The 24,978-nt window shown below is 36.5% G+C and overlaps 1 protein-coding gene across 2 annotated transcripts in view; it reads left to right on the forward strand.

The window, feature by feature from the left end:
• LOC132121675 (protein tweety homolog 2-like) overlaps positions 1-24,978 on the forward strand; it is a 60,644-nt gene that overhangs the window by 30,399 nt on the left and 5,267 nt on the right. The window contains exons 3-9 of one of the 2 annotated variants that reach the window (XM_059531335.1): positions 7,871-7,982; positions 16,990-17,210; positions 18,146-18,241; positions 18,976-19,048; positions 21,647-21,716; positions 22,366-22,421; positions 24,029-24,133. In XM_059531335.1, the coding sequence (XP_059387318.1) occupies positions 7,871-7,982; positions 16,990-17,210; positions 18,146-18,241; positions 18,976-19,048; positions 21,647-21,716; positions 22,366-22,421; positions 24,029-24,133 (733 nt within the window). The remainder of the gene's footprint in view (positions 1-7,870; positions 7,983-16,989; positions 17,211-18,145; positions 18,242-18,975; positions 19,049-21,646; positions 21,717-22,365; positions 22,422-24,028; positions 24,134-24,978) is intronic. The other variant, XM_059531336.1, reaches the window with a different exon arrangement.

Below are 24,978 nucleotides of genomic sequence, written 5' to 3' on the forward strand. Positions count from 1 at the left end.
CATCTTCTCTCTTAATCCCATGACACTCATCTGTGTTGATATTATTAAATTAGCATTAGGACTGTTGGTATTCTGAAAGCTTCTGTGGTGAAACAGAGCCCACTGTTGGTTTAAATGCAGAAACGTGGTCAGAGTTAAACAGCAGGAATTTAGTCTGTATGTCACAACTAAAGAGAACATCATCTTGGCTGATGAGTCTGAACTTGTCTTGCATAACTTGAACTGGGGGTGCCTGACCAACCCCTATCTTTCTGTGTGTGTGTGTGTGTGTGTGTGTGTGTGTGTGTGTGTGTGTGTGCGTGTGTGAATATTAGTCAATCATTTTTACTTTAGTGTTTTGATTATATTTAAACAATGAATATATATTTATGCATTTACATTTTACTTGTCAATGTGTGTTAAAACTGCTTATTTTTATTTTGCCAGCAAAATCATTGTACATATATGTCATTATTATTCAATATATATCACCCAGCCCTTATATATTCTGATTCATATGATATCCGTTTCAATGTTTAGTTAGTTAAGGTTATGAATTCTGGAAAATGTCACCATTTTCACCTTGCTGACATTACTAATATCTTTTAGCTAGGTCGTTTACTGAAGGCTGTCTGTTGGTGTTGCATTTTCTGTATACGGCCATCATTGGAAACATTAAAGTCTCCTAAACTCTAATATCTATGTGTTTTTGCTATAAATGGCATTATATCTCAGCAAGGCCGACTTCATCTATATTAAATGACAATGTGGTTTGTAGCAGAAGTGTTTTGTCCAGAAGTAAATCATAGGGTTGCTTGGTTAGTTGGATGGATGGAGGAACAAGTAGATAGATAAGTGACATTATTGCCCCAAATCAATTTTCTGTCTGGGGTCTGCAGTGTGACATGATGGAGCTCTAAAGGGGTTGTAGATTGCTCTCAGTTGAGATGATAGGTATTAGAATTAAAAATTTTCACTAATACATTTGGATTTGGTTTGAACAATTTGATAGCATATCTATGTTGATCTTGTTTGGCCAAAGCACCTGTTTTTAAATTGCATTATAAAAGGAATTAATACAATTGACATAATTTATTTAAAGAGGTCCTATCATGAGGATTTCAGTTGTCCTCGATTTTTTGAAATGCAATTTTATTTTAATACCAAAGTGTACTGTAACTTTCAGAACTCTAAACTAAAGCTGAAGAAAACAATAGAGCTTGTTTAGAATTTATTTTTATTTTTTGCAGTTGAAACTGGCCCTAATTGCAGATGGTGCTTTTCTGAATGCCACTCTAGATGTAGAGAGTCTCATTGTGACTATATAATGTGAGAATCTTTCTCTCATTTTCTCCATTATGATGCTGAATGGCAGGAGTTGTGCAATAGCTTCTTTGGTATTTAAATGTTCCGTTAATCTACGGCATGTGTTGCCATGGTTGCCCTGTACTCAGATGTACAGCTCTTTTTCCCTTAGATCACAACATGAAGAGCATTTTCAACTGCTCTGATTAAAATAAAAAGGAAAAAAACAGAGAAATGTCCATTAATAGAACTGAGATGAGTTGTTTTCAGTTGGTATTTTTCAGTTGTGTAAAGACAGGTCTTGCACATGCTGCGGCTGTCATTCAGATATCTTCTGCCTGCTCTGCTTCACCTGCATGTGTGTGTACAAGGACACCAGTTGTTTTCTGCCTCATGCACACCTGCTCTCTGACATCTGTTACCTATTGTCAGCCTTCTATTCGTCGTGTGTAAGGGCTCATTCCTGACAGCCACTGCTCAGCATATGGCTGATAGCGATGACTCTAGAACAGCATACTTTAACCTCATCATTAATTTATTTTTCATTGACTGATGCTTAGCCTGAGCAGTGTGTGAGTTTCATAACACCTGCCACATCTTCATAAAACTTTTCATATAAGTCATTTCTTTGCTTTTCTTTGACCTCTGCTTTTTGCAACGAAGGTAAGTAACATCAGATTGAAGTGGATGGTACTATCCTTACATATATTTGATTAAATTAATTTGATGTATTAAACCAGGCCAATCAATTAATCAATCAATAAATAAATCAATCAGTCAATCAATCAATCAATCAATCAATCAATTCTATTTGTTTCTGGTTTTAATTTACTAATTTAAACTTTTTATTCCTGTAGCATTATAACATTTTCTCTTTAGTCTCAACTTTTTTGACCAATTGTTTTGAACAAAAAAAGCATATTATTATTTTAATATGCTTCTAAATTGCCATTGTGTGATCTTATATTTGAATGATGTAGGTATCACCAATTTCTGCAATTCTCATGTTATTGTGTTGTCATTTTATTTTGAAGAACTTGATGAAACTGGAAGTTGGTGCTTACAGTTTGAGGGTGAGTGACCAATATGGTGTTCATCAGTCATGTTCTAATGAATCTTGCAGGACCAAGATGGCTTAACAGATGGTCGCAGCCTCTGCAAACAAGCCTTTCCACACCGTATAAAATAATGTTGTTTTATACAGTTGATAGAAGCACTAGCTCTGTTTTATCCATTATTTATGTGCCGGCTTTCAGACCTGGTTTTTGAGGCCAGACTATGAGCTTTTTTTATTTGGCACTGTTTTGACCATTTAAAGTCATTTACAAGCAGATCATCTTAATGCACTGTGGTTCTTGTGGAAATGACAGCATTAGCAATTAGTTCTATTTTAAGGGCTCTTAACTTTTATTTTTATTCTAGCTGTTACTCTAACTGTCCATATGCCATACATGCATTTAATGGGAGAAATGGTACAATTTAGTGTTGTCACGGTACCAAAATTTCAGTATTCGGTACCGATACCAGTGAAAATCCACGGTTCTCGGTACCAATTTCGGTACCAAAGCAAAACACAAAAATATGCTAATTAAAAAAAAAAAAAAACTTTTTAGCACTAAAAATAAAACCAATGCCATTCTTTATACTTATTTACAATTGTGTTTAAAGTTTTTCTACAAGTTATATAATTATGAAAAACAGTAAACAAGTTTCACCCAAATTTAATTTGTCTTTTAATTTATGAAATTTAAACACATTTTATTTTTGGTAAATAAAGGGGATTTGCTATTAAAATTTAAACATGGAAGAAATATTGTGATTAATTTCTTTAAAAAATAAAGTTTTATAAAAAAAATTCAACAGTAGTAGCAGTATCACATACATTTTACTAAATAATAGTAATATTTCTAGCACAATGCCTTTTATGTAAAAATGAACTTTTAGGCCTAATGAAAGCATATTTGTCATTTTAACTGAACTTAAGACTGGTGGTGATGCTTAAGATATTTCTGGTCATTGAGGGTTTCTGTAAAAAAAAAAAGTAATAGATCATATTAATTATTATTAAAAGATAATACTACTACTAATTCTACTATCATACTAATGTATATACAATGTACTATGAATTGATGAGCTGCTGGGTTCATGAAAATTAATCACGTTGTCTGCGTTCGGTCAAACTGATTTGCTGAAATCAAAACAGGGACGGTAAGAGATCAGCGCCAGCCAATGAAATTGGCATTTGCGCATTAGCTCCGCCCACTACCGGAGAAACCGGTATGTCTTCTGCTTGTTAGAAAATGAATATGAATAGTTCTAAATGAACTCCATTATTTTGACAGGAGAAGACAACAAAGAATAGTTTACATATAGCGTGTCGATTCAGCGCGGTAAGACTCTCGCTCTCTCTCTCTCTCTATGCATGTGTGAGAAACAGCGCTATCAGTAAAGCGACGAGTCGTGCGCCTTCACAAAGAGTTTACAGAGCATCAAATACATCCATTGAGATGAACTGAAAAGTTCAGATCGCTTGATGGAGAGAGAACTCTGAAGCTCAGATGCTGAAATGAAGGCAAGCGTCATGCGCTTCAGTCTATGTAGTAAACAAACCCGCACGTCTCTGCCATTCATTAATTCACACAGAGACGCGCAGAACATGGATTCATATTTCAAACAACTTTTGCAGCTTAACATTTACAGATACTGGTCCATATGGAGATTTGATTTGATTAATTTATGCTAACTTTGACAAATTCTGTGACTGTCCATATTAAAATGTAAGTTTCATTTTCATGACTGGATTTTGAGATTCCGTCCTCGTTTTCTGCTTCGCGGAAATCATAGCGCTGAACCGGGTTTGAACGGGACCTCGGTACTACCGGTATTTAAAGAAACCTGGTACCGTCACATTTACATTTTTTAGTACCGACTTGGTACCGAAGTACCGGGTCTTTTGACAACACTAGTACAATTTGCAGTACTGTTTTAAAGGCCGGCTTTTTTGCAATACACAATGCTGTTCAAAGGATTGTGCTCAGTAAGATTTATTTATTTAAAGAAATACATTTTAATCAATAGGAATGCATTACAATTACTATAGTTTTGACTGTATTTTTGACCATATACTGTAAATGCAGCCTTGCATAGAGACGTCTTTTAAAAACAGTAAAAAAAGTTATAACAAAACTTTTGAATTGTAGTGTCCCTATGGCTTCAGTGTTAGAGCATTGTGTTAACAGCTCAAAAGGTCATGGGTTCAATTCCCAGGGAACACACATACTGGTTAAAGAATGTATAGCCTGAATGCACTGTAAGTCGCTTTGGATAAAGTGTCTGTTAAATGCATAAATGTAAATATAGTGTGCAATTAAATGTTAAGGTGATCTTCAGAACCCAGTCAAGATTTTCTTGTGTAACATAAATTGGAATTTGATGGCTCTAGCACAGTTAGATCATCCTCTAATTCTTTTTTTAAATGCTGATTTTTTTTTAAGTTCACATAACTTTACATAACATAACATTTTTGGGATATATTTGTAATGTAAATGTATAGTTGATACATAACCAACAATATATACTTCTGAAAAGCGTGGAGGAGACAGCACAGTGATGAACTGTGAGGAGCTATTGCCTATAATCTTGGATTTTTGTCATAAAATGATGAGCATCATCAGACTTTTCCTCCTTATTGCCTGTCTGAAGATGAGTTTGGACTGTAGCAGAGCGATTCTGATTCAGTTCTTCCCCAGCAACCGTCTACAATGTTAATAATTTGGGTAATTCATCTTGCAAAGTGAGTTAATCCATGAAATGATTCAAATTCTGGTGTTCTTAGTTCCTTGCAAAGACATACATTTGAGTGTTGGTAAAAAGTCTAATTCATTTTGTAGCCTATTTTAGCCAAGACAAACAAACTTGGATAGTAAAGGATCATCATAACTGACTTGAAAAACAACCAACCACAGTTTGTTTTGCTTTTATAATCTCTACATTCAAATCACTACCAAGAAGATACGTTTTTACTCTTAGATATCTAGTTAACATGCTGCTTAGCGCTTTCAGCCTTTTAAAGGTTTGATGCATTAATTCTTCCTCAGAGCTGCTTATTGCAGCAGCCTGATACCTTTGTGTCTGCAGAAACACTGAGAACCAAACAAACACTAGCTATGTTTAAATGCAACCAAATAATCCCTCAGTAATCGGATTGATGGCTCAATCTGACTGAAAAGCCTTAATGTAAACACCTTGATGGAAAGTGAAATTCATTTGGTCTGTTCATTTGTTTTTGTTTTGATTTTAGTTTCCGTTAATAATAATAACCCTAATAGAATCTGCCAATTTTAGTCAGCTCTTGCCATTTTTATGACAATTCTGGCATGCATCTCTCTTTATCGTCCTCTCCTTCCTCTTCCCAATGCAGCTCAATTTTCCCATGCACTTTTTAAATCAGAGATGGATCAGGAGAATGATGCAGTTTGGCAAGAGGCATCCAGCTAATGAGTATTCACTCTCCCCGTAATTTTAATAAAGTCCCCTGTTCCAGGCCGCACACATTCTCCCATGCGTCGTTTCGGCATAAGACGGCACGTGGCCTTAGGGCACTGTGCATTCTTTATGTGTTTGTGTTTGAGTGTGTGCCTTTATGACTCATCACCAACTCCAAAGGCAAGAAGCTTTGGAGGAATCGTTACACTTTTACATTTCCCCAGGAGTACACTCTGCAACTCCACACTGTCAGTCTGGTCTAAAATCTCTCTCAATTCTTCAGCTGACACGAGACCAAGAACAGATTTTGAATTTCATTACTTTGCTCATTATGGTCCGCAAACGTCAAGTTCACATTTAACACAAAGGAGGTTTGGTCAGGAATAGACTTTAAAGGGCAGCTTATATGAATAAGGCAATGCAGGATATGACTTCACATCCTGTAAGATGTTATTGACCTTACAGTGTCTCTGGGGGCTAATGAACCAAATACCAAGAACAGAGATGAGTCTGGCCATTTTGATGACATCATCCTTTCTATGTAAGATGCTTCCTGTTCCCATTGGTGAGACGACCGTGGCTTGGGGGGAGGGAATGTACTGTCCTGCTAATATTCTTTGTTTCATGCCAAAAACTCTATGATATCTATGATATTGATGGTTTATCTCAAACGGATTGTGTATGTCAGTGCAGGTACTTTTAATGTAAAGCCCAAACAGTTGTAGAGGCTGTCCAAATCTTGCCCTTGTGATACTAGAGTGTTGTGGGTGGTTAGAAGATGGTTGTTTACCAGCCCAAAGTCTCTGTGACATTCTGGTATTCAGAGATTTTTCCACAGAAAAAAAAAATAAGTTATACAGGTTTGAAACACCATGAGGGTAAACAAATGATGACAGAATTAAAACAAAACAATGATTCACATTTGAAGTATCATTTTTTTGCCAAAGTTGAGTATATAGAATTGATTTAGAATAATTTATTTGATGGTGATATTGTAGCCTATTAAGAATTGCAATGTAGTGGTCAGATTATTAGTGATTGTGTTATTGTTTTGAACAGTTTGCCTCTTTCTTTTGCTTTCATAGTGTTTGTGAGCTGTTCTCCCTGGCAGAAGGCACCGTCTTGTTTGCCATTTCTTCAACCCTTGTGTTATTTGTGACTGGGGAACATTAGCCTCTGGCTCAGTATGGCTTATGCTGAATTTTAAAGGCCTGCATGTGGCACATGTGCACTACCCATCCTACCACAGCGCCATTATTTTGCAGTAATTTAACTTCAGATCCGTTTAGAGCCTATTAATTCCAAAATTATATTTATTTAAACTCGGGTAACATTTTCTGACATTGCTTACAAGGTGATTGGCTTCAGATGGTCCCAGTTGGTGACTTGAATTATTGATAAAACTATTAAAAATAATTTTTTTTGTTAGCAGAGAGGAAGACAGAGCGATGGGAAGATAGAAAGAACACTGGATGTATGGGTCAATGGACAGAACAATATATTGATGGAAGTATGCTTTATTCGGGTTACTGAAGTCATCGGCAGTGCTGATAGTTAATAAAGTTTTTGTCCCTGATTTATTTATGTCGATGTCACAGCTTGCAGATGATCAATATGCAAAAGCTTCGTGTGCTTGTGATTCTTTAGCTCCTTCTACGGCACGCCTCCAGGAGCTCAACTGTTTTTGGAGAGAAGTGAAACAGCTGTATCTCTGTCTTTTATAAATGTGATAAAAACTAAAGACTCTTTAGAGATATGAAGGATGCAATACTACTCTATAGGTACTCAAGATTATCAGCAAAAAAGATTACCAAAAAACTGTGTGTTATGTCCCCTTTAACAACTTCATTTTCTGTATTTCACTTTTTTCCTTATTTTTAAGCAGTGGTAATCAAATGTACATACTTGGTGTTTGCTAAATCCAGGTAAATTTGTTTCTATAAAATTCATGCAAGGAGTGAGGGATGTGTAAAACTCTGAATGACCGGTGTTCCAGATCTGTGGAAATCCTTCTGTGGATTTCTGCATGTGCGTATTGCGTGAGGGCCTGATGATTATAATGTGTGAACTAATTGTAACTTTTCACCTTGTGACTTTTCAGTGTTGCCGTGGGAGTTGGTTTCTATGGAAACAGTGAAACCAATGATGGGGTGTACCAGCTGACCTATTCTCTCTATAATGCCAATCACACGCTGACGGGAGTGGACAGTTTGGTAAGTACAAATATAGCAGCGCTGACTATAAATAACACACCAAGACTGTTTTTGACTCCCTGGCCAACTTTAGTCTTGACAGATTTCAACTGAAATGTCCCAGAAGTCTCGCTGACTTCTCTCAGCGAGAGAAAGGCCTCCCTCTAAAGGCTCTAACATCATCTTTTCCCTCCTTGCAAATAGTTCTGCTCTTTCAATCAAAGCATTCCTTCCAACCAAACCTCAGCCAGATGGTCCCTATATCCCATTCAGTTAATTGCTTCTGTTAAATCTTTTTTCTGCCTATCGGCGCTGCTAAAATTTCATGGGTTCCCCACTGAGTGCATGATTAATTTTCTGACATCCCTTTGCAATAGCAAGGACACTGCTGAAGATATATGCAGCTACATGTAACCGCTCAGTCTCTCTGGAGAGATGTGAATGACAAGGTATCTGTGTGTGTTAGAAAACAGACACACCATGTAGTGTGTTTCTGTGATATGGAATGGTTGGAGAAAATACCTCAGATTGGTTTTTACAGCCTTTTATGTTTGTGCAGTTATAGAGGCCTCTTTTTCTCTTTCGTCATTGTCCCTTTCAAGGCCCTGAAGGCTGGGGCATGAATAAAACCTTATTCATGTATCTTCAGCCAGACCTATTTTTATCCGTATCCATTTTTTGATTCAAATGCCTAGAGCTGACAGTGACACTAAGACGCTTTTATCCTGCTTCACGCACCAATTTCATGCACTCGGTAGGGCCTTTCATGCCTCTGGTTGTGAGTTTTAGCTACAACCCGAATTCCGGAAAAGTTGGGACGTTTTTTAAATTTTAATAAAATGAAAACTAAATGACTTTCAAATCACATGAGCCAATATTTTATTCACAATAGAACATAGATAACATAGCAAATGTTTAAACTGAGAAAGTTTACAATTTTATGCACAAAATGAGCTCATTTCAATTTTGATTTCTGCTACAGGTCTCAAAATAGTTGGGACGGGGCATGTTTACCATGGTGTAGCATCTCCTTTTCTTTTCAAAACAGTTTGAAGACGTCTGGGCATTGAGGCTATGAGTTGCTGGAGTTTTGCTGTTGGAATTTGGTCCCATTCTTGCCTTATATAGATTTCCAGCTGCTGAAGAGTTCGTGGTCGTCTTTGACGTATTTTTCGTTTAATGATGCGCCAAATGTTCTCTATAGGTGAAAGAGCTGGACTGCAGGCAGGCCAGGTTAGCACCCGGACTCTTCTACGACGAAGCCATGCTGTTGTTATAGCTGCAGTATGTGGTTTTGCATTGTCCTGCTGAAATAAACAAGCCCTTCCCTGAAATAGACGTTGTTTGGAGGGAAGCATATGTTGCTCTAAAACCTTTATATACCTTTCAGCATTCACAGAGCCTTCCAAAACATGCAAGCTGCCCATACCGTATGCACTTATGCACCCCCATACCATCAGAGATGCTGGCTTTTGAACTGAACGCTGATAACATGCTGGAAGGTCTCCCTCCTCTTTAGCCCGGAGGACACGGCGTCCGTGATTTCCAACAAGAATGTCAAATTTGGACTCGTCTGACCATAAAACACTATTCCACTTTGAAATAGTCCATTTTAAAGGAGCCTTGGCCCACAGGACACGACGGCGCTTCTGGACCATGTTCACATATGGCTTCCTTTTTGCATGATAGAGCTTTAGTTGGCATCTGCTGATGGCACGGCGGATTGTGTTTACAGACAGTGGTTTCTGAAAGTATTCCTGGGCCCATTTAGTAATGTCATTGACACAATCATGCCGATGAGTGATGCAGTGTCGTCTGAGAGCCCGAAGACCACGGGCATCCAATAAAGGTCTCCGGCCTTGTCCCTTACGCACAGAGATTTCTCCAGTTTCTCTGAATCTTTTGATGATGTTATGCACTGTAGATGATGAGATTTGCAAAGCCTTTGCAATTTGACGTTGAGGAACATTGTTTTTAAAGTTTTCCACAATTTTTTTACGCAGTCTTTCACAGATTGGAGAGCCTCTGCCCATCTTTACTTCTGAGAGACTCTGCTTCTGTAAGACAAAGCTTTTATAGCTAATCACGTTACAGACCTGATATCAATTAACTTAATTAATCACTAGATGTTCTCCCAGCTGAATCTTTTCAAAACTGCTTGCTTTTTTAGCCATTTTTTGCCCCCGTGCCAACTTTTTTGAGACCTGTAGCAGGCATTAAATTTTAAATGAGCTAATTAAGTGGATAAAAGTGTAAAATTTCTCAGTTTAAACATTTGCTACGTTATCTATGTTCTATTGTGAATAAAATATTGGCTCATGTGATTTGAAATTCCTTTAGTTTTCATTTTATTAAAATTTAAAAAACGTCCCAACTTTTCCGGAATTCGGGTTGTATTTCATTGCCTGGTTGACTGAAAGACTGCAAAAGTCTGTCTATCTATCTATCTATCTATCTATCTATCTATCTATCTATCTATCTATCTATCTATCTATCTATCTATCTATCTATCTATCTATCTGTCTGTCTGTCTGTCTGTCTGTCTGTCTGTCTGTCTGTTTATCTGTCTGTCTGACATTCTGTTGTTCTATCATTCTGTCTGCTGTCAATCCGTCGTCTGTACTTCAATACATTCATCATTCTATTTTTCCACCCAATAATCCATCCATCCATCCATCCATCCATTGTTCTGTCTGTCTATTTCTCTGTTCATCCAGCATTCTAACTGTCCATCCATCCATTAATCAGTCCATTCATCCATCCATCCATCCATCCAGAATTCAGTTGGTCTGTCAATCCATCCATCCATCTGTCTGTCCATTGTTCTATCCATCCACCCATTCATCCACTGTTCCATCATTCTTTCTATCTATCTATCTGTCCGTCGCTTCATCACTCTATCCATCATTCCATCGCTCTGTCTACCTTTCTGTTGCTCCATCACTCTCTTTATCAATCCATCTGTCTCTCAAAACAGACATACAGCTGCTATTAAAAGTTGTATGGAGAAGACAATTTGAGAGTCACACCTGTTAGTAAAAGAGTCAAAATTCCCAGATACTGTCAGTTTGAGGTCACTGGACATTATCCTAACTCTAGGGATGACATCATCAACCCGAACCTCACCTTATATTTATTTCCAAGTGTGTAGCTGATGACAAGCTTATTTACTTCCATTTAGTCCTTAACAAAAAATTTTGCACCTTTGAGTGCAAACATCTCACAAGCTATAGATCAGTAATCTCCTACAGCTGTTCAACTCACTAACACCTGCTGTACAAGCCTTCAGGGAAGTGTTGATGCTGTGGTTCTGAACTGAACACTGAAAGTGCTTCAAGCATCTGCCCGCTTATTCATGAGGAGTTGAGAATGAACTCCCCTTCTGAACTAATGGAGATTAATGCGTCTGTTTCTGTCTCGCTCTGAATTATGAGGCACACACTTATCTGAGGTCAACTTGATTCCCTCGACACACTCTCTGAGTCATCACAAGCCAAAAGGCAGAAGGCACTTTTGGGGGAAAAATTAGCCATAATTTTCATTAGCAGTCTGCCTAATAGAGATAAGAGCATATTTTTTGTGAAAAAATGATGTGATGATGCTTAGAAGAACTAGAGATGTTTTTGATCTTTGGGTCATGACCACAGATTAATGTCTTCAAGAATCATCAATACATCTAAGAATGCCATCAAGTAGAAGAGGCCCTCCATTCTTGGATTTCTCCTTAGTGACCAGGTCCTTCAAACGGAACAAAGTTTCCACTGTATGAAAACCTAGCATGCTATGCCCATAATTAGCAATGAACTCTGCGAAAAAGGCTTTGATGAAGTCAATTGTGGAATTCTTTGACTTTCCTGATTGAGGCCCTTCAGTGGTTCTGCCTGCCTGAAAACAATGATTTAATTTGGCATCCATTGTACACAGATGCTTGTTTTCTCTCTCTCTCTCTCTCTCTCTCTCTCTCTCTCTCTCTCTCTCTCTCTCTCTCTCACACACACAAACACACACACACTCGTATGCTCTTTTTGTTTGAAAGCACTGGACTGCCCTTTCAAAGGAGTCAAGAAAAGGAATAGTAGGACTTGTTTTTTGCAGGAGTGTTGAGCGTTGACTGCTTGGTTTTTCGGGTTTATTGGTTCTGGGCCATAAGGTCTCTTGTTTCCCTCCTTTCAGCACCCCCTCTGTGCTTGCAAATGAACTGTGTGGCTTCCTGTGCGGGTCTGTTTTGTGTTCACAGAAGCACCTAGGGATTAACAAGAACTTACATTTTTAGTTACAGGAGAACCATGATGCTGTAGATACATTTTGAGTGTTTTATACACTTTATGAAATGTAGATAAAAAATATTTTTACAGTTTTTTTTATGAATAATTATTAAATCATTTATTATTTACTGTATTATAGCCTTTAAATGGTCCACAATATGAATATTATTTTATTATTATTATTATCATCATCATTTATTCATTTACATAATATTTACATATTTTATTAAAATTTATTATTTTAAAATAAATGTCAATATACAACATGGTCATTGTGACAACTTACCCCATATTGCATGAGGGCATGCTTTCTGTTAAGTGGAACTGTATTTTTTCCCCCAGGTAATAATTCTGGAAATGTCCAATAGTTTTGTGGTGAATACAGGAAAATAAATAATTTTCAGAGTTATTTTAGGGTCGATATAATATTACAGAAAGTCAACCAGAAAGGTATTTGTTCTATAAATACCTCTATTCTCTGCACGGTGTGACATGATGCAGAGCACTGGGTTGTTTTGTACCATCTTCTGAGCTTGTGAAGGTCACTTTTTCTGGACTCAATCCAGCTGCTTAACAATCACTATGTTTTCATTGAGTGTAACTTTATCCAGAGTTTGGATTTTGAGTGAGAAGTAGTCAGTGAAATGTTTGACAGCATAAATTAAAATGTCACATTAGTGGACATTTCAGTTTAGGCAATAGGCTACAGAATGACTCACTCAAGAAAAACTGATCTGTGGTTTGGAAGTTGAATGAGCTCTAGGTCAGGCTAAGCACCAGGTTCAGGAGTATGAGCCACTTCAGTGCTCTATATATTATTACTGCTGTAGGCCCCTGGCCCTTCACTGTCCCCTCCTGGCCATTTGGGGCAGACAAAACTGTGTCATACGTGAATATTTGTTTACCGTATGCTGTTAAATATGAATCCTGCATGTTCTGCGTGTCTGTGTTAATGAATGGCGCAGAAGCGCGTCTTCGTCTATTACACTCACACTGAAGTGTGCGTGACGCTCGTGGTGATTTCAACTTCTGTCGTCTCACTAAATAAGGATGAAAACACACGAACAACATCTCCAGAACTGCACTAAGAGTCACTTCAAGAGCATCTGACCATTTGATTTGAGTAAAACTAGCGTCATATATCACATCATAGACTGTAGTATCACATACACAGAACTGTAAAGGTAAACCCGTCAAAATAAAAGTATTTGCCAGAAATCTATTACTATTGTTCAGCAGAATGTACATAGCCCACTACTACTACTACTCTTAAAATGAAACGAACATAAATTAAGGAATAATCACACAACATTTTTTCCATGTTTTATTTTTATTGGTAAATCCCCTTTGTTTACCACAAAATAAAGTTTGCTTAATTTTCAATAATTAAAATATAAATTAAATGAATGTTTTATGCCTTCATTTGATAACCAGAAAAATTTAAATACACAGAATTTCAGAGGGGAAAAAACATTTTACATAAGGCTATTTTAAGAAAAAAAAAAAAAAAATTAAGTTGTTTTTGTGCATTTAAATAATTACAAATTCTAAAACACATAATTAGGTAACAATAAAAAACAAAAACAAAAAAAAAATTTAACATTTTATAGGGCCCTAAATATGTAATATTTGGCATATTTGTTTTTGCAGTAGTTTTGGGGGTTCTTTTTCTGTAAAGATGTCGAGATATATATCGTATATCGAGATATAGCAAAATATATCAAGATATATTTTTTGCTCCATATCGCCCAGCCCTAATCTCTCTTGATAGTTGACACTATAGACTTGGTTTACGCCTCAGCAAGCTTACAGTGTCTAATCGGAGTCAGGGCTAACTCCACCAGAGGTTTGGCCTCCTCCTGGGCTTGGTCCAGCAGATTTTCAATTGTTGATATCTGTGCGTCGACTGTCTGAACTTCATTTTCTGTCTTGACCAGATTTTATAACCTATTGTAATCCCTGAGATAAGGGGACCGAGCATCAGTCTCGTTGCTATCAGTCAAAAGATTCTGATGAATGGCGCTCTGAGCCAAGACTTACATAACAGTTGGCTGGCTCCACTCCTTTTAGCGGGTTGAAGCGCCATTTATTTGTGCAGCTACAAGAACATGAAGAAATCAGTCTTTAGTATCATAGTTAACAGGAGATTCTCATACCCATAAGCGTACAACACAATGCTCATTCCCTTATCTCTGGGAACTGAGGTTACAAAAGTAACCAGAGCATTCTCTCTCTCTCTCTCGTCCTTTCTGATCTCTCTATTCCTTTTCTGTTTGTTTTCTTTTTCGACTGGCAATGTGCAAATGACTGCCAATATTCTAATATTTTGAATATATTTAATAGTGTGGAACATATGAAATGTGTTAAAGGTGCAAAAAAAATCATGTTTTTCTGATGAGTTTTGAAAGTTTTTGTTTGTGGAAAAGTTCCTTGCCTTTTCAAACAACCCAAAGACTCTAACTAAAAGTCTCTCCCAGGAAAATACCCACAATCCTCCTAATATTCTTCATACACAACAGTTAACTGTGAGAGAAAATTGATAGAAAGCAATAAAAACTGGAGCTGAGAGCTGTTTATCCATCACCCACAAGGCAGTTAATCAAACGTTCGTCGAAGGAGAATCTGAAGATAAAGTGACTTTGATTGTTGTTTTTTTTCCGTTTCAATGTCAAACAGTTTCTGAACGCTAAAAAGTTCATGTTTCAACACACTACTGTTTGTAAGAGTCACATCTGATCTTTATCTTACTACTTCCGCGCAATCTTTATTCCATTGTTAGTCTTTATATGTTCATTTATTTCTGGTTCTCAGTAACTATATTGAGAACCTCTGAACTAGTTCCACCAGGAAATCCCCAGACATTACCACAGTCATTATTAGAAGACCTGTAAGCAGTAAGGTCATTGTAAGGTTGACCCCCCCACCCCCAACATATAAACACACCCACCCACCCACACACAATTTTAATGGAGAAATAGAAAATCATATCTGGTTATAGAGCAGGCAACAGCACTTAGTGCTTGTGTTCTATTTCACGCTTCAACTCTCCCATTCAAATTTAATTGCAGAAGCTCAGCTCCAACAGAAACCAGAGACAATCAATTAGAGCCACAGCGCTGGGAGAAAAATCTCGGTCTCGTATCTTAACCACTTCCTCAAATGCATTATAGTTGTGGCTTAAGAAATGCAGCTCAGATGTCTAGCATTTGTTTATTAGCTAGATTATTGGATTATGTTCAGATGAGATATTAAACCCCACTAAATAGGTTTTCACAGTTGTGGCCACACAATAAACTTTGCTATTCCCAAGAAACATAAAAAAATGTTCCTCAAAATCACTCTCTTAGAATAAAAAAAAATAAAAAACACATCAGGACTTTTGTATTTCATGAAGATGAAATGATTCAGGAAATCGCAGTGCTGATGTGAGATCAGAGATCTGATGAAAAATGAGTCCCGTCAAACTAGATAACCAGTAAGTAATTGAGTTTCTCACCATTTTGGGTATGAGATCACTTCACTCTCGTAATGATGTCATAACCATAGACATGGACATAGTGTCCGTGACGTCACCCATAAGTTTCTGAAGAGTGTTTTTGAAGCCAAAAGTGGGCAGAGGCGGCCGTCGCCATCTTGGCAGCGCATCACTAGACGTCACTCCCAGATAAAGGAAAATGGTAAAAAAGGCAGGAGATGGTTGCTGAAACCACGCTCACCTAACTCGACAGCGATGACAGCAGTGGCAATCCACTTGTCACTCAAGTGACCACGCCCTTAATTATGCAGAACTTTAAGGCTTAATATAATTAGTTAATTTGAGTAATAAAAAAATTCATACCCCTCACAGTCATGACAGGCAAACTTTGCTATATAGAGCAAAATAATTTTTTTGAACCAGGCTGTAAACATTTATTTTTTTCTGCTGTTAAGTTGGCCATTTTGCAGCCAGCCTCTAGCGGCCAGTTGAGGAATTACATTTAATCACTTCACAAGAAAGAGCAGGAGGTTGCCACTTGGTCATAACCCAAAGAAAACTGCTGGGAATTGAGTCTGTGCTAGGAGTATTTGATTTAAGATGTAGATCATTTCCCTAGGAATCCCCTGATTCTATGCCTTTTTTTCTTTTACTCTTACTGAAGTGTAAATATGCTGTATTGCATGCAATCACCATCTGGCCTCATCTCATCTCATCCTTTTTTTTTTTCTTAGTTACACTCTATTTAATTAAGCTTTGGGTGGGTCTATGAACACAAGAGAACACAAATCTGGTTACAAATTGAGTATATCTTTGTGGCCATTCACACTGAAAACAGTTCTTTTTAGAGCATTCTTTTTAGAGCATCCAGTACTTTCTCACATACCTAGTTTGGCTTTTTTTCATTGCTAAAATAGGCAAGCCACTCTCAGAAAAAGAAAAAGAAAAAAAAAAAAGTTCTACAGTTGTCATTAAATCGGTTCCATTTCAAAAGGTACACTTTTGGACCTTATTTACCAAAAAAAAAATGCTTCCTTAAAAGTGCATATTAATATCTAAGTATACATATTAGTACCTCTTGAAAGGGATATTGAATAGGTTATTATTATCATTTAAACAATTGTGCAGCTTATTATATTTGTTAAAACCATGATACCTTTATTTAAGGATTATACGATGAATACAGTTATCAGTTTATTTTTCTATGTTATTATAGAAAAAAATGTGTTATTATAAAACCATCGCTAACAGTATTTCTGTGTGTACTAACAGTGTTATTCTCTCCCAGGTTACTGGTACTGTGGGAGGCATGCAGAACGGCCTGAATGAGCACTTGTCTCGATTGGGCGAGATCTTTGCCACACGTGGAGACTTTGTGCAGACACTGCAGTTCATGCAACAGATGTCAGACAACATCATTAAGCAGCTACTTGGGCTTCCTGACTGGGAAAAGGCAAAAGTAGACCTGGCAGCCATAGCTGATCAGACAGCATACGTGGAGTATTACAGGCAAGCTGCCACCTTACATTTTTCCATAATGTACCTCTCCTGCAATAAATTTTCTTTGCACTGCAGGTTTATTTTCTACCTTTGTTTTGTAGCAGGCAAAAACATTATGACATATTCCATCCTAGACTCTAAATATTCTTCTAAGTGTGGTTGAGTGAAGCACCATAGTTGTCCATTAACTACTAATGCGTGTGTGTACAGTCTCTTTTATAGTTGCATTTAAAGCCGTTTCCTTGTGTTAGACACTATAGACCACACGTTATTTACAGCTGCAGCTTCACCACTGGTCATCCATCAAAACATCCACTGCATTTATATTCCTGTCATCATGCCACATTGCAGATGGCAGGATGATAAGCGTTGATTTCACAATTCATTAGGTTAGGTTGCCAGAAAAGTTCATCTTTGATAGGAAGCATATTAATATAGCCGATGTGATAATGTGAATGTGGGTGTGCATGTGTCTGAGAGCAGTTTATAGGAAGAGACACGTTCATCTATTCCCCTCTGACAAGGTTTCAGTGTATGAAATATTAATACCTATAGAAGTTGTTCATCTATTATGAATTATTTCCAGAGACGAAGAGCTCTCTGGAGTGGCCTAAGCAGAACATGCACGCTAACAAGAAGATTCTATCTCTTAGCGATTGCTCTTTTGTAGCTCAGCAGAGTCTCAGTCATGTTTTACTTAACTATATAACTAAAAATTCAACCTAAAATTCCTGTGGAGAAATAAAAAAAATAAACAAATGGTACGATTGTTGACATTAAATATATATATATATTTTTTTATGATTTTAATTTTCCTTTGTATTATGTGTGTCAGGTTTTATGTGGTATTGTGTGAATTCTCGACAGCATCTCAATTCACATCATTTAATGTTTATAAACTGCTTATAAAAGTCTTCATCTGATGATTTTTCTTTCCTGTGAAGGTGGTTGACGTACCTACTGATACTGATCTTGGATCTGGTCATTTGTCTTGCTGCTTGTCTGGGTCTGGCCAAACAATCCCGTTGGCTGCTCACTACGTGAGTACAAACATGATATTACTTTGGGTTACCATGAGATGTTGAATACTGGAATTTATGACAGAGATCTAAAAATAAAATAAACAGGAAGAGGAAGAAGAAACTTTATCTCAGGGAAAATTAATGAAATGCCCCCCTTTAAAATGTTATGACATAAGATTGATAGAAAGAAGTTAATTAAATGAAAGATCAAGGAGAAAAGAACAGCTAATAAAATGTTCTCCTTCAAATATTCTCCTTGTTCTCAAAGGATTGTCTTTAATGCTGTACACCTGAAAAAGGACATAATGTTTTTCATTACAGTTCTCATTCAAATGACAAATTACAAAGGAAACCAATCGCTTAGGTGTGAGTAATTGCTTAATTTATCAGCTGGATTTTACTGCATAGTATTTCCTGAAGTAAAAAGTGTGTTATTTAGTAGCACAGTGCGTTTATGAGCAAAGAAAACTTGCTGTCATGTTCAGTGTAAAGTGAAGTGTTGGAAGTGTTCTGCGGTCTAATAGAAGTAAATGGTTTCAGAGAGATCCTAAATTGAGATCAGTGATGGTGTATATGGTTCAAAACCTTCATTTATAAAGATTCAAGGGGGACAAAATCAGCGGAATAAACTTGGTTGGGTATGGTCTACCCAAATTTCTCAAACACAAACAGAAGCACAAACTGTAAGGTCACATTTCAACCCCAAAACACAGTAGCATAATTGTTAACCATTGTTTATGGTATGTGTGCAGGATGATGGTCTGCGGTGTTCTGACTCTGATACTGAGTTGGGCATCTCTCGGAGCTGATGTGGCCACTGCAGTGGTAAGTACCAGCCAACAAGCCTGCTATTCAATCAGTGATTCTGTTTGGATCATTATCCAATTCAAGAAAAACCCATCAGTAATTCCATTCATAACACTTCATGTGATTACATACATTGTGCATTTTTATGTGACATTATTTGGATTTATAAGCACTTGAGGCGGGTCACAGTCAGTCCGTCGCTATCAAGAGCTTATTTATGTGACAGAGCATGACAAATAATAGTCAATTGCTGTCTGCTTCCCTGAAGGAGGTGATAAACTTCCAATTTATCGATGTGGGTGTGTGCAATCAAAAACACTGCTTTATGTGCTTATTGGCAAAATGTTAAATGTGTTAAATGTGTTAGTTAAATGTGTAAAAGTTAAATGTGGCAGATTTCATTAAACCACATCAATGAAGGAGGAGGAAAAAAAAGAAAGGGCAGGTATTGTAAAGCCACTGTTGGAATTCTTTTATGTTACAATCGACACATGGTCTCTGATCTTTTCCAGGTTTTTCTTTTTAGTTTAAACCAAGCCATTTCTTTTTCAATGCTTAATATGCCAACATGTAAATTAAAGGAATACTCCACCCTAGTTTCCTTAATTACAAAATTTTCATTTTGGGGTGGAGGAACCCGTTGAGCAGGAATGGAGGCCCACCTTCAGTTAAAAAGACCCAATGGCTTTTTTGATTCAGTATAACGACCACAAGATTTTGTTGAGAGTCTAGATGAGAGTTTGGTGCATTGCAGTCAATTTAATTCAGATTAAATAAAATTAATTAATTGCACTTAAAATTGCTGTGTGGATGCATTATTAATAGTTTTTTTTTTTTAGGCTCAGAATTATAATTGAGTTTAGAGAGCATCCCCGTAGAGTCTTAGGAAAATCAGTTTTTGGCAAAGTTTTATGACACAGTGTGATTCATTTAACTTTTATACCACCTCTATATTCTCTTTCAAACTGTTCCACTCACTCACACACTTATTCCCCTACTCATAACTAACTGGCAGGTTATGAATGCACTACCCACAAACCAATTATATCCATCAAAAAAGAAAAAAAAAAGAAAAAATGCAAACTGTATAGGAGAATCAATAGAGTCTGTCAGTGGAACTTGTTGCTAGTGCTGAGTTTGTGAGAGAAATTATTGTTCATGCATTACTTACAAATCTATTACCAAATACAAAAGTGTTTTTCACACAGCTGTTCTCCCAAAGCTGAATGTACACAGTCCACGGCAAAAAAAATAAAAATTATTCAAATTCATTTAATAGGCTGCAAATTCGCTATGGAAGCTTGTTTCAGCTCATTAAGAGAGAAATGTAGATGTGTTACCTCTTCAGCATCAGTGGACACGCTTAGTTCTCTGTAATGAACCCATCTTTCCTGCCGGCATTAGACACACACACACAGGGCTTTGATCCTGTCTGCACGGCTAATGAATTAATGCATAACACAAGGTATTGAGCCTCGGGAGTTCAACAGGATGTGGTCTTGACTTTAAACTTCCTTACTCTGAGACCAGATGAGGGGAATGTTTTAAAGTTGATAGACATGTATCACTGCAGAAAAAATGCTCCTAATGGGTTGCCATGTAATAAAGGCTGAGAAATGACAAATATTGGAGGCAGTGGGATAATTGATAATTGTGGTGGACTTCTGAAATTGGACGACAAAGTCTGAGTTAGTTGTCAATATTACCACTTGTTTTTTTTAATTTATTTTATTTAATTTATTATTTTGTATATTGTATTATTTTTCAATACTTTTCAGTGCTGTCGATTGGATTTTTATCTGAATTGTTTTGAGTCTGTCTTGCCTTGTGAGAGAAATTGCTCCTGGTCGAATGGAACAATGATGTCATCATTGAATGCAAATGTATTGTTGACAGGAATATGTGTTCCTTTCACAGCCTGGGGATGATGATTATGTGCAGACTATATGTGAGAGTGTGTGTGTGGTGTTTCTGCATGACTTTTTTTCCTTAGACAATCATTATAGGATAGTGTCTGCATCCCTATTTCCTGTTGCCCATGTTCCTTCCTGTCTAACAGCTGTTTTTTTGCACCCATGGGTTTATACATCAAGTCTACAGTATGAGTGTGTGTTTGCATCCGTGTGTACTTCCTGTGTTGATTTATGTCCCTTCACCTATTGCCCCAAACATCCTACAGTAACTGGAGTGTGTTTAGCTCAAATACAATTATACAAGCATTTTGGAACAGTGTATTTATTATACAAATTTCAAGTTAAAAGCTGTTCTTTTGCACTTTCTGTTCATCAAAATAAATAAATAAATAATTAAAATTTTGAATATTAAGCAACTATAGCATATTGGAATGATTTCTAAACGATCATGTGACTGGAGTAGATGCTGAAATCCATCACTGGAATAAAATCCATTCAAAAATGTATTCAAAAATAGAAAATAAATATTGTAATAATATTTAACAATTTGTATGTTTAATCTAATAAATGTAGCTGTGGTGAACATAAAGTGAACATAAAAAAAACATTACTGACATCAAACCTTTGAATGGTAGTGTATATATTTTATATTTCTATTTAATTTATTGCAGGTTTTTAACTTTATGTGTGTTTTACGGTCTAGGGCACAAGTGATTTTTGTGTTGCACCAGACAAATTTCTGATGAACCAAACAAAAGACGTAATCAGCTCAGGTGAGTGTATCTCTTATTCTTAATTTATGTATTATATGTAGGGAGAAAAACAGACGTGGACACTTATGCACATGCGCACACACAAATTCATGACCGGCTCATTTAATCTCATATTATGAATGGGGATTATGCTTCTTCAGTGTACAAATTTGCATGAAATGGTATTTTTACACTATCAAGTGCTTGAATAGTTTTAAGGGTTAATCTGAGAGACCTTTAATCCTGCTCCATAATCACTGTGACTGAATACATCGGTAAAATGGCCATTCCTGTGATTATGAAACTTTAATCCTGTTCTTAGCCATAATATGTTCCTGCACCACCAGACAGACAGAAGCTCCCTCAGGTGCTTGAGGACGGAGCTTCCCGGAGGAAAATTTCATTCCTCAGAGGCTGCTTTTTCATAGTACGCAAGACTTAAAGGAATAGTTCACCCAAAAATGAAAATACAACCACAGTCTGTATGGTTAAAATGGCTTCTATACATCTGTTTAGTACGGTGGATATCATGCATCACAAAATTAATTTAATCTTAAAGATGTCCAGATTTTAAAGACACGTGATTTGGGATTTTTTTCTTTTCTTTTCTATGATCTATATGTCATGGTGTTCATAATGCACTCTTTATTGTTGTTTTTTTCTTTTCTAGATATTGTGCATTATTACTTATACTGCAGCCAGACGCTCCCCAACCCATTTCAGCAGGTACTATGGTTAATAGAATTTATCACATGCACTTTGTTCTTTAATTTCCTACTAAAAATGGTCTTTAATAGGGATGTGAATAATAATGAATCTAAGGATGCTATTTTTACTCTAGATTTACTTAATATTGATTTTTGTTACTTCAGAGAAAACACAATTGTTTTAATCAAAGAATCATATATTAGTGAGTCATTACACTGCTTAAAAACTGAATTGTGAGTCTTTATGACTGGTTTGTTAAAAATAAGAGGCTCATAAGAGTTGTTTGTTCACAAATTTGTTTTGGTTAGTTACATTTATTGTTTATATGTCAGCACAGGCAATGCAGTAAGGATGTTTATGGCCTTTTGTATTATTGTTATTAGTGTGCCATTACTTAAGATAATAACTAATATTTTTGAAACTGAGTTGACTATTTTTGATTGATTCAATAAAAATAAGTAGTTTGTAAGAGTGTGTTCACTTTGCTGTATATATGTATGTCAGCAAGAGCAATGCAATATAAAGATGCATATTAATTTTTTTTCTGTTTTTCATCACATTCTTCTCAGAATGCAAGCTTGCAATTCATCATTTATATTTTCATGGCGTTATTGATTCAGTAACATTATCCTAATTTAAATGAAACCTCATAAGTGACTAATTTTATGGGATTTGTATGTATATTATTATTATTTTTTTTTTGTTTTTTTTTTTTTTTAGATTTGAATGCATTTGTACATTTAACTCTCACTTTGTTTTCCATCTAGGATTGGTTATTTTACTTGACCCATCACAATGCATTGTGGGATTTTCTTCTCTGCAAAGCATAAATGCAAATGCTGATTTAAATTTCGGCCAAATATATAGATTTCCTTAAAATGCTTCAAATCTACCTTTCAGACTTATCAGTCTCCCTCTCCACCTACTTTACTCTTTTCCTGACTCTGTCTTTCTCTCACACTTCTCCTGTCTCTCTGCATCTCTCAGGGTTTTTAGGTCAGGCAGTAAAAGGCCAGTGTCCTATATCTCTGACTCATGTCAGTTCTTGGTCTCATCTTTGTTTATTTCTATTCACTGTTTATTCAGACTCACGCAGTCTCTAAATCTCTTGTTCTGTCACTCTTTTTTGTTTTCTTGCCTCTCTTTTTTCATGTGTGGTCTGGGATAGAGATGCATTTTCCTTTCCACAGTGCATTAATTCACTCTCATATCAAGACACAAGGGTGAAAATTGTACAAACAAAGTGGATAAATTTAATCAGGTTTTAGATGTAATTATCTGCTGTTCCACTTGCTGGTGAATCTTGCAACAAACAAAATCCTGGGTCATATTTCGAAATTTTCATGACAAAAAACAAAAAAACAAAATCACATCTCAAGACACAGTGTTTGAATATATTTTTGGGTATATATATATATATATTTTTTTTTTCTTTCATTTACCTAGATTTGAGAGCTGACAGTGTTAGCAGGTGTGTGTATCTGTGGATGGTGCAGTTTCTCTCTCTACTGGTAGGGATTGAAACTGCACACGAGTCCCTTTCAGGATGAACCGTATATGTGATGTGTAAACTATGGATGTTGTGTTTGTTAGCTCTTAAACATAAGGAACTGATCCTGAATTAGTTTGTTTTGCAGTCCCTGACTCTCTTCCAGAGATCGCTGACCACCATGCAGATCCAGATCCAAGGTCTCCTGCAGTTTGCAGTGCCTCTGTTCCCCACAGCTGAGGTGAGTGTGCATGAGGGTTTGATTTGAATATAGAAAATGGATTTGAATATAGAAAATGAATTAAAACAATAATATACTGTATGTGCGATATTCACTATAGTTATATATAACTTCTGACATTATGACAATCTAGCACACATTGGGTCCTGATTTAATGATCTAAGCGCATGGCGCAGGTGCACTCCGAATCAACTTTTGCTAGTTTAACGACGGGAAAACAGTTAGCATGTCTGGCACATGGTCTAAATGGGTTGTCCCTATTCCCTTCTTATACGAACATGCTCTTTAAATAAAGAAATAGACATTGTGCCAGACGTCAGACCAGGTTTGAGTTGGTCTATGCTGCAGTCTATTTTCAGTTCCTCAAAATAGCAACGCGCCAGCAAAGAGCCTGAACACACCTCGTTTTCAGACCAGCATGCCCATGGGTGCACAAATGGACACAATTGCATTTGCTTTTTAAACAACGCACGGCAGGATGGGAAAATGAGAACTGCGTCGGGTTAAAACTAGCAAAAACACTTGCGCCGCACATTGCGCCAGGTGTATAAAAGGGCCCATTGTTTTATTTATTTATTTTTTATTATTGCACTGTAAAATTATTAATTTTAATTAGACAACATAAAAGCAGTACACAGTGCATACAAAATGCATGTTATTTTTTTTATTTAGTTCTGACCTGAACAAGATATTTCACGCAAACCATGTTTACATATACCGTATTTTTCGGACTATAAGTCGCACCTGGGTATAAGTCACATCAGTCCAAAAATACGTCATGATGAGGAAAAAAACATATATAAGTCGCACCGGACTATAAATCGCATTTATTTAGACCCAAGAAC

Source organism: Carassius carassius, chromosome 39 (genome assembly GCF_963082965.1).
Source record: "Carassius carassius chromosome 39, fCarCar2.1, whole genome shotgun sequence".
NCBI lineage: Eukaryota > Metazoa > Chordata > Actinopteri > Cypriniformes > Cyprinidae > Carassius > Carassius carassius.